At 42.6% G+C, this 11,032-nt stretch overlaps 1 protein-coding gene across 1 annotated transcript; it reads right to left on the reverse strand.

Moving 5' to 3' along the window:
* Positions 1-3,433: 3,433 nt before the first annotated feature.
* Positions 3,434-5,682, reverse strand: LOC142845164 (seminal vesicle secretory protein 3A-like). The gene is made up of 3 exons (XM_075963926.1): positions 5,562-5,682; positions 4,572-5,332; positions 3,434-3,762 (listed from the first exon to the last, which is right to left on the reverse strand). Exons 1-2 carry the CDS (start codon positions 5,632-5,634, stop codon positions 4,611-4,613), a joined length of 795 nt encoding a protein of 264 aa, XP_075820041.1. The 5' UTR covers positions 5,635-5,682; the 3' UTR covers positions 3,434-3,762; positions 4,572-4,610.
* Between the last annotated feature and the right edge of the window lie 5,350 nt (positions 5,683-11,032).

An 11,032-nucleotide genomic window follows, 5' to 3' on the forward strand; every position in this document is an offset into this window, starting at 1 on the left:
AGTAATATATTTCTTTTTTTTATGGTTTTGTAGAGACAGGGTTTCTCTGCGGCTTTGGATCCTGTCCTGGAACTAGCTCTGTAGACCAGGCTGGTCTCGAACTCACAGAGATCCGCCTGCCTCTGCCTCCCGAGTGCTGGGATTAAAGGCGTGCGCCACCATCGCCCGGCTTCAAGTAATATATTTCTACACTAAAGTTGAGAGGCATATGTTGGACATATGCCATTCCAAATAAGAAATTACAAGAAAACTGACTTATATCCACCAAATTTCCAGACTTCCGATGAACTAACACCATTGTGTTCTAAACATTCTAAAGCTCAAAACAATTCTAAATATTAATATAGTATTGTTTTTATTCTTTCATATTATGTATTGATATATTCACCCCCTCTTTCACTGGAGGGGTTCCTCCACAGTCCATTCCTAACTTTACTACCTCTCCAAACTTCATGTCCACATTTTAAATATCTCATAGACTCCATATAATTATGGTTCTTGAACCATCCACTAGAGTGTGGTAGATCTATCAGGGTTCATATCTTTAAATAAAGCTAATTCTTTCCCCATGAAGCGAGAAACTGTTCATAGCTCCTCAGTTAGGGGGGTTCATGAGTCCCCCCTCTCCTCTATATTAGCATGTTGATTGGTTGATCTTGTTCAGGTCTTGTCAGGCAGCCTAAGCATTGTGGATTCATGAATGCAGCGGTCCTATCATGTTCAGAAGACATGATTTTAGTATAATCCCAAGATTCAGAGACCATCTTTGCAGGGAGAGAGAAGGGGCACAGAAAGATTTTAAAAACTGGAAGTTGAAGCCGGGCGGCGGTGGCGCACGCCTTTAATCCCAGCACTCGGGAGGCAGAGGCAGGCGGGTCTCTGTGAGTTCGAGGCCAGCCTGGTCTACAAGAGCTAGTTCCAGGACAGGAAGCAAAAAGCTATGGAGAAACCCTGTCTCGAAAAATACAAGAAAAAAAAACTGGAAGTTGAGGATCCAAGCAGCATCTCTGTTTTGATGCTTTATTCACTGGGCACACAGAGAATGCCAACTCCCCTGGAGCCACGGTTAAGGAGGGACTGCTTCCTGTAACTAGAGTTATACTTTCAAAAATCAAAAAGATGGTGGTGCTGACTCCAGGTCACATGACTCTAGGCTTGTGGTGCCAAGAGGTAGGTGTGTTGGTATTTGATCACACTGAGAGTCATTCTTTTCTCTCCACAAGCTTCAAATGCACTTATAAATAAATAAATCAGTTCAATTCCTGTCATTTTATCACAGAAGCGAGGCAGCCCTACCTCATCTCAGTCTTCTGCTTAGATGATTTTCTTTCTTTCTTGTGTAATCCATTGAGTTAATTACATTTGTTTGAATGAATATTAGTCAGGGGAATTAGTTATTGGAACATGGCCAATTTATAGGCCACTCTCAACCCTTAAATGTCCACAAGCCTCCATGAAAGTGGGGTCTCACTGAGGTCTTTGATCCACATGGATTTTACTTTCGTGTAGCATGAGAGACAGGAACCTAATTGTATTCTTTTGCATGTAGACTTTCTGTTTTTCCTTTTCTTAGGTGTATTTTTTGCCTTTTTGGTTTTTATTGTTTTTTTGTTCTGTTTTTCTTTTTCGTTGTGGTTATGAGACTAAGTGGAGAAGGAGGAGCTTTTCACTGTTGGTGGGGTACATACTGGTGCCCCCATTCAGGATCAGTGTGGAGAATCCTCAAGAAGCTAAAAACAAATCTACCAAACCACGTGGCTATAGCCCTCCTGAGCATGTGCCCAAAGGACTCAGCATCCTACCCCACAGTTACCTGCTCATTCATGTTCATAGTGACCCTATTTACAATAGCTTAGAAATGGAAAAACCTTAAATATCCATTCTTCAAAAGAAGAATGGATAACGAAAATGTGTTGCATATGCACAATGGAAAGCTATTCAACTATAAAAAAGTAAAACCATGATATTTGAAGGTAAATGGATAGACCCAGAAAAGATTATATTGAGTGAGGTAGTCCAGACCCAGAAAAACAAACATTGTACATCTTCTGTAGTTCCTAGCTCCAAATATTGTAAGTATACAACATGTAGTAACTGCAGTAACCGGAAAAGTATAAAGGGATCATAGGTGGAGGTTGGGGGGGTTGAGAGGTAGAAAGAGATTAATGATATAATGTGAGCAATGGAAAAATGGGGAGGGGATTCTGGAGGAGAGGAATGTTGGGGAGAGAGGTCAGTATATCTGAGAAGAGACAAGGGACAAATAACACCAAGGTTGTTTGATAATGCCTCAAGGAATCAATTTATTTTATATATACCTAAAATTATACAATTTATGTATACATATATATGTTGCTTAAAGGAAGTTAAAGTGCTTTGGGTTGACCATGCTTTCCATAAAAATCATCTAATAAGAAAACCCCAGTACCAGACATGAAACGCTTCTTAATAATGGTTGGTCAGGTTATTCCAAGAAACTTCCAAAATAATATAAACTATTGATGTTACCTTAGTTACAACAATATAAACTATTGATGTTTCCTTGGCTACCTATCAGAGGTTGATAGCAGAGCAAGCTACTGCACACCTAGGATGAAGGACTCAGACGATCTGAGAAGCCTCTTTCCTTAGGCCTTCTTCACCTCCATGGTACCAGGAAATACCATGCGGATTGCCAAGGAAGGGAAGCAGCTGTACTGTTCTACCAACTGCAGCACCTAAGAACCACGGTGGTGACGAGCATGGCACGGGATCTGCTGAAGGTGCAGCAAGTGCTGCTCACATGTTGCTTGTAGCCCACATGTGTCTAATTGGACTTAGGCTCACTCTACAGGAGGAAAACCATGTCTGGTTCTGAGAACTTAGGCAACTTCCTAGGCCTAGTGAGGTCATAGGACTTAGAAAAGACTCAGTTACACCCACTTTGCTGGACCTGTGTAAGTCCTCTCAGTCTTACCCTTACACCCACAGATGAGTGTAGCTACCACACCTCATCAAACAAGCCTCTCTTAACAGATGGAGTCTGTCCCAGAAACCACCACATCTGGAAACAGTGCAGAGATCAGTGGAACATGGGAGTCCCATCCACAAAAGTTACTACACTTAAGGCTCAGGGAACATTGGAGAAGAGGAGGCAAAAAGATTGCATGAAGAAGTCTGCAGTGAAAGAGTATCTACTAGAAATGGTTTAATAAACAAGACAAAACAATGGCAGTATCAATGAACATATTAATATTAAAGGGGGAGATTTAACAGGACCCATCCCTAAACAAGGAACTAAGGAAACTAATGACTCCTTGGAGAAGAAGAATTAGTCTACCCCAGGGATGAGCCTCCTAATTGGTTGTACAAATCAGACTGTTCAGCTCAGCAACCACATTCATACAAACAACAAACATAGACTCAGTAAGTTGGATTTATATATTTATGAGCATATATGCATACTCAAAAGATTAATCAAATATAAATATGATATCAACTTGAGAGTTTGGGAGACATGGGAGATTGGAAGGAGGGTATCTGGGAGGGGATGGAGAGAAAGGGGGGAGGGGAAAATGATAAAATTTTATTTCAGTCGAAAATATGTGTTTTTGAAAAAGCAAATGAAGTCAGATAGGATGTCTTTATTAGCGAGCATTGGTGTGAGCATGCGCCCAGGTAAGAAAGCCTCAGGGGCAGCAGTGTGAGTGGATCAAGAGCATCTAGGACACCAGGAGAGTCGGCATCTTGAAGACATCACGGTCCACACAGGTCAGGCGACTCCTATGGAGAGAGGACATAGACGGACATGCACAAGAGTGAAAACTAGCAGACAGGAAGTGAGTGTGGCCAGGTCCCTTGTCTGCTTGGACCAAATTATGGCCATTTGGAGCACTAGCCACGACTGGTCACTGGGCCCACAGTTCTGTTGCTTTCCTTCGCTTCACACGAAGTGCCTCTTGATGCAAACATGCAGGTGAGATCCTTTTCCTCCCCGGGCGGACGATTTCTCTCCAGACAGAGCAAACATCCCCTGGAACGGACCCCTCACCACCCTAGTGCCTCCCTTTTCACAGTTCCCGCATCACAAACAGGGATGGTTCTTAGGACTCCTTTGCCTCCTTTATTCACAAAGATGAAGCAAAACCCCATGGGTCAGTGGTCTCTACAGGATGAGGGAACCCTATATGGGATGAAGAACACTAACTGGTATGTGAAACAAAAGCACTCATGCTTTGTAACAACGTAGCAAGAAACTGAGCCATATCCATGGAAAGCATAAGAAGTTACAAAAATACATCTTAAATTTACATGATCTTATAAGTGCTGTGTGTTCAGAGCAGAATGGCTGCACATGTGCAAAATAAATGTAGAAGAGACTCATTAAGAAGAGGAATTTGAGGCACACTGAGAGCTCAGGTAGCTTGCCCTGCCTCTGCCGGGTGCTTGCTTCACAGAGAATGGAGCTCAGCTCCACACACTTTGCTGTCAGCACATCCTTGCTGACAATCTCACGCTGGGCCCAGGCAGTCCGCCTTGTTCCACCTACAAACACTGGGGTAGATAGCTCTCCCGCCTGCTGAGACACTTACCTCTAAATGTGTCCTGGCCTTGACCGATAAAGGAATGTGTTATTCTGTGAAGGCATCTTGATACAGGATTAACTCTCCATTTGGACAGTAGCATGTCTGCTGAGCTTGGTGGAAAGGCTTTGTGTGATGAATTCCACCCTGCAGTTGCCCTTGAAACTGCACAAAATACCCATCATAGCCTTGGAAGTGCTGTCTGAAATGCGGAAGGAACTCTGCTCTTCTCCTGGCCCAGCCAAGCTTGTTTTTGAGCCTGTGAACCATTTTATGCCGCTGATGCACTTGGGCCTGGTCTTCATCCAGGGCATGTACTTTGCCCTTGGTTTGCTGAGGAAAGGCTTCCTGGAGAGTTTGTGATGCCTGGGAGGATTTCAGAGGGGCTCTGTGGGATTTCAGCTTGATTTGTGATTTCACCTGGCCTAGGGTCTTTAGCTGGCCTGTTTGGGACTTCACCTGGGCTGCGTGGGATTTTACTTGTGTTTGGGATTTTATTTGTGAATGGGACTGAAGTCGGGATTTTTGTTGGCTAATCTCGTCTTCTTCATCACAAACTATGTCTTCGCTTACACCTGTCTGTTGCTGTGAACTCTGAGTCTCTCCCAGGTCAGCATCGGCATCCTGGCCATACACACGGTGCTTAGTTTGCTCAAAACTGCTTTCATCAGCTCCATCCTCCTGTGCTCTTCTGGACCCATACTGGAAATGGTCTTTCTGGAAATATACAACTGGGGACGTTTTTACTAGAAAGTGTCCTTTTGTCTCACCTGGTAATGATAAAAAGAATGTTTGAGTTACACTGTCTGTACAGCCCCCTCTAGTCTTATCCCAGGATTTTCCCCGTCAACCCGCTGAGTTGCCCACAAGGCAAGTGGGTTTGGGTGGAGAACAGTCAGCATCCATCAAGATCACCCCGTGGAGGGTTCTTCTCCCTGCCAGAGCACCCTGTGGACATGCTCCCTGGTGCCTTCCTGCCAGGCGACTCCCTGCACTCACCATAGATTCCTATCCCAGCTGCTTGCTTCTCCAGAAGGAGGAGCAGAGAAAGGCTGAAGAAGACGGACTTCATCTCACCAGGAGGGGCCTTCACTGAGTGCTCAGTTGACCATTGCTTTATATGTTGCTTGCTGGGTGCATAGATGTGGCTGGAGTCACAAAAGGCCTTACCCGTTCCCACTTATCTGGCATGCGGCCTCTGCCCTCTTCTCAGTAGGAGACATTGTCAGTATTCCTAGAGACCGTAGACGCATGATGTCGGAGTCTTTGTCTAACCTCACATGTCCCAGAAAATCTTTATCGCCACTTCAAGATCATCACATGATGTTTCCAGAAGCAATGCCAGGCAGAGATCACAAGAGTGACCTGGGCCTGTCCAAGCTTTTGTGGTTCGAGTGTGGGGCCTTGCCCACAGTGCCCTTTGTTTCCTGCCATATTGCAAACATGATGTGTACTTCTGTTTCTTTCCAATGAGATGGACATGGATCGGTTCCATCTCAAAGGGCCTATTCCTAGAGATTTCACAAAAGACATAGGACGATTTATCCCCAGTGCATGAATTGGCTTTTTGGAGCCCATTCCCTAGGGAGGGAAACCTTTCTCAGCCTTAGCACAGGGAGGAGGGGCTTGGTCCTGCCTCAACTTGATATGCTAGACATTGTTGACTCCCCATGGGAGGCCTTACCCTTTCTGAGGAGTGAAAGGGAGGTGGCAGGAGGGGAAAGTGTGGGGGGAAAGGGAGCAGGAACTAAATGGGAAAAAAAAGTAAATAAAATATTTTTAAAAACTAACCATAGAAAGACATAGGAAAGAAGGCAAATTTAAGGATTCCATAGTCATTTTTAGAAATAACTGAGATACTGATTCACAAAAGCAACTCTAAAATGCCTAGCCTTACTAGTGACCTGTGTGAAAATCCCCCGTGCTTTCTTTCATTAGTAGTTTCTTAGTTCCCCCTCCCTCCTCTCCTCTACTCCTCACACATCCCCCTCACTCCACCCGCATGTGTTCCTCAGAGAGGGCAAGGCCTCCCTTGGGAGGTCAGCTAAGCCTGATGAGAGCCCATGAGGACAGTCTGGTGGGCCATCACCTGCAGGATGGGAGCCGCAGAGACAAGTGCAGGAGTGCTCTGTGCTCTGTGTGTCCATGGAGCAAGCACTGGGGCTGCATCTCAAGAGGGAAGCTGCAGAGGGCTTTTCAAGTATGGGAGAAATTTACTGTGTTTGGCTAGAGACAGGAATGACTTGTTTGGTTGGAACAAGGAGAAAGGACCCTGGTTTCCTCATTTCAGTATTTTCATGAAATCACCTAAAATCACAGTACCCTGTCACTGAGGGAGAAGCCTTTTGCAAATGAAAACTTCCGTTGTCAGCTATGTCTATTGCCACTAGTGGATATGTTAATATAAGAATTCTAAGACTGTATTGAGACTGTAAACCAAGAGATCCTGTCCACATCCTATAAAAGTGCAGTACCCTACAACTGCGAGAAGACCCCAAATGGTTCGTAAGGCTGGCCTTTAGTTTCCCATGCAGATGCGGTGTGGGAAGAGCACAGGAGAATTAACCATCTCTGCAGAGAGCCTGCATGTTCTCACAGCAGCCCGGCTGGCATCGAAGACAAGGCTTGTGGGAAAGTCCTTTCAGTCTCTCTATCCCCAAATGTAGTTCTCCTAGAAGGATGCTGTGTGGAGGGTTAAGGTGAAGTTCACTTGTGTTTCCATGGGAGGAACGGACATAAAGGTACTTAGTCAGCAAACAGAACCCGAGGATGCTGGCTTTTATCTAGGAGCTCTGAGCACCTGCTAATCTGACTTCTTTGTTCTAAACTGAAGATAACTGAGTCCTCAGTAGAGATGCCAGTCAAAAGATTTGAAATTACCAAGAAGGCAAATCACTTCCCTTTCTTGCTGACTTCTCCACTACTCCATGCCCTTCCCTTGAGGAAATACCAGCAGGAACTCTTCTATGAAGAGCTGACTTGGAGAAGAATGAGTTAGAAAATGGATTTTGATCACTGATCAAGAAAAGTGTGTGTCATGCTCTGTCTACAAGACAAAGATAAAACTGAAGAACTCTTAATATTCACAAAGAAAATCAGAAAAAGTCCAATAAAAACTACCAGGAGATCGTGACATCGGAACAGAACTCGATAACATTTATAATGGGCTGCTGGGTCTCAGGATCCATGGCAGTGATAAAGGTAATCACAGGATCTATGATGTCTGAAGAAGACACGTGGCGTGATGATGAAAACCATCTTCGTAATCGTGCATCATGGAGAAGGAAAAACCTTCGGACAATTTAAAGTAGAGGACAGAAATGGTGTCTTCATAATTGTTACAAGTACAGACAAATTATACTTCCAAGGCAGAAGAAAAAATGACTTTTAAAATCTTGTCTTCTTGTTAGGGGTCATGTTATAGATGCATGGGCTGTAGCTGAGCTCACAATTCTGCCGTGATCAGTTATTCTGTAATGGTCTCTGTTGCAAAGAGAAATTTCTTTGATAGGTGGCAAGAACTACATGCTATCTGTGGGTACAAGGAATAATAGTATATTATAATCTCAAAAAACCCTTTTCTATCTAAAAAACATTTAATAAATCTTTATCATTAAAAAAAACTTGCAAATATAAAACTGTGCCCGATGGGAAGTACAGCATCAGTGCTCCCACGCTCTCCCTCCCAAGGAGCAAGCCCCACCACCTGTGAGCCACTGTAGAGACTGAGAGCCAGGAGTTTGAGGTTGGCAGATTGCTTGACTGCTACAGCTCCCTCTGTCCCACCTAGGGTTTGTTGCAGATCAGTCTGAGCTCTCTGAACCTAGTTCTTCATGTTAGTTCACTTGGTTTTCCCAGTCTCCTTCCTCAGGCAGTGTATTTACTACTGAGAAAGAGCTGAAGGCCTCAGAGTTCTGACTCCTCCACCTTCAACAGCGGTGGAGACTTCGTTGTTCCCAGTCTCTGACATACTCAGGATTTGCCCCAGGGCTTGGACCTAGGTGAAAGTCTTCTAGAGTGAGTGGGAACCTGCCAAATTCACAGGCTGAAAACTCCCTGGGACCTGCCATGGCTCTAATACCCAAAGGAGGTGCGGTTATAATGTAAAGGCAGCTCCGCTGCCGAGAACTGACCCTTGAAGCCTCAAGTCCTTGGCTTACATAGAATACCAGCCGGAACAGCAGAAATGACCATCGAGTCCAGCAGTGACTTAGCGTTCCCCCCACATGTACTTGGGAGATTTAGCAGTATAGGATCCAGAAATAGGCCTGCCAAATTCTCTGTCATTTTGAAATGGTTTATATTTTTTTATTTCTTTCCTTTTACTGTATTTTTTGTACTGATCATAAAAGAACAAAAAGCTTCATATAAATTTAATAGTACCACTCTCTCCTATATTATCTGTGTTGAGATCATCTAAAAAGAAAATCAACAAAATTCTGCTTAAGCAACTACAGATCAAATATGCCTAATAGACATCTGCACACCTGAAGTTCGTACTCATTATCGGAAGCCATGGAAATTTCTCTAAGACGGATCATGATTTAGGCTCCAAAACCAAGTTTTAACAAACTCAAAAGAATAAGGCACTTTCTTGCCGGGCGGTGGTGGCGCACGCCTTTAATCCCAGCACTCGGGAGGCAGCGGCAGGCGGATCTCTGTGAGTTCGAGGCCAGCCTGGTCTACTAGTGCCAGGACAGGCTCCAAAACTACAGAGAAACCCTGTCTCGAAAAACTAAAAAAAAAAAAAAAAAAAAAAAAAAAAGAATAAGGCACTTTCTTATATCTCATTAGTTAGAAACGCTGCAGAAGCCACAACCGCGTAGAGATGAACAATATTCAATTTTCAATGGCTAGTGAGTTTTTGAGGAAATCTGGGGGAAATGAAAAATTTTCCATAACTACCGAAAAAGCAAGATGCTTTGAGATAAGGCAGAGGCAGTTATAATAAGTTTATAGATATGAGTGCTTGCCTTAAAAAGATAGATACTATCTTATAATGAAATAGAAACCGCAAAAATACAAGGAATCTGTAAGGAGAACTGATTCTTCGAAAAGATAAACAAGATTGGCAAACCTTTAACCATATTAACAAAAAGTTACAGAGAGAAATTCTAAATTAATAAATGAAAAAAGGACATTATAACAGATACCAGTGAGACTCAGAAAACCATATTTAAAAAGCTCTATTCCACTAAAGTGGAAAATCTGAAAGCAATAAAAAATTCTTGATGCATTCAACACACCAAAATTCATCCAAGATGAAATCAATTTTTACTGACTCCAAAACAGGATTGAAGTAGTGATAAAAGTCTTCCAATTTAAAAAAAAAAGTGAAGTGCCACAGGAATTCACTGTAGTTTTACCAGAACTTCACAGAAGGACTATCATCAGCATCACTTAAATTATTACATACAATAGAGACGAAAGGCTTCCAAATTCTTTATATGAAGTCAGTATTACCCTGATGAATGCACACATGCGTGCGTGTACACACACACACACACACACACACACACACACACACACACGAGAAGAAAAAGAAAATTGCAGACTTATCTTTCTGATGAGCATAGATCTAAAAATTATTAACAAACTATTGGCAAACCAAATCCAAGATCATATACAAAAGATCATTCATCAGAACCAAACGGGTTTCATTCTAGACACGCAGTACTTAAATCAACAAATGTCATCCATCATATAAATAGACTCAAATGTCATCCACCATATAAATAGACTCAAAGACAAGTCACAGTATTGGCTCCTTTTATAAAATCCAAAGACTGATAACTGACATTTGGGACTTGAAGTTTAAAAACTTGTGTAGAGTAAAGGAAGTGACCAGTGGAGTGAAGAGGCACTCTACAGAGTGGGATAAAAATCTTTGCCAACAAAAACAATACAGAGGATGAGGGTCTAGCATGTATAAAGAACTAAAAAATCTAAACATAAAAAACAACCCAATTTAAAAAAATAAGCTATGGAATCAGACAGCGAACAGAAGGTGAAATAACTCAATGATGGAAACTATAAAGCTCCAAAGAAATAAACTGAAGAGTGCACTATATGTACAGATGTCCTACGAACATGCAGACTACATATTGCAAAACTGGCTATCTTAGTAAGAGAAACCCACAGATTCAATGTAATCTTCAAAAAAAAATCCCAATGTCATTCTTCACAGGAACAGATTAACAGTAATGTAAAATATTTGCAAACCAAGTCTAAGACCATATCCAAAAAGATCATTCATTTTAATCACAGTGGCTTATTGCAATCATGTAGCCTAACATAAAATATAGTTTTATTCCAATCTCCTCCTAAGGTTCTATTATTGCACTTAGGGTGGTCATTTTCCTCCACAGGGTCCTCAGCAAATCACATTGAAATTATCCTGATATAAAATTGCTTACTGTTTGGTGCTGAAAAAGGGGCTCAACCATTAAGAGCACTTACCACTCTTCCAG

The sequence above is a fragment of the Microtus pennsylvanicus genome, chromosome 2 (genome assembly GCF_037038515.1).
Source record: "Microtus pennsylvanicus isolate mMicPen1 chromosome 2, mMicPen1.hap1, whole genome shotgun sequence".
In the NCBI taxonomy this organism is placed as follows: Eukaryota; Metazoa; Chordata; class Mammalia; order Rodentia; family Cricetidae; genus Microtus; species Microtus pennsylvanicus.

Bases quoted from the DNA above. Each gene is read 5' to 3' on its own strand.
- LOC142845164 (XM_075963926.1), bottom strand. From the start codon at position 5,634: ATGAAGTCCGTCTTCTTCAGCCTTTCTCTGCTCCTCCTTCTGGAGAAG. The intron at 5,333-5,561 runs GTGAGTGCAGGG...TATCATTACCAG, and splicing joins AGCTGGGATAGGAATCTATG to GTGAGACAAAAGGACACTTT.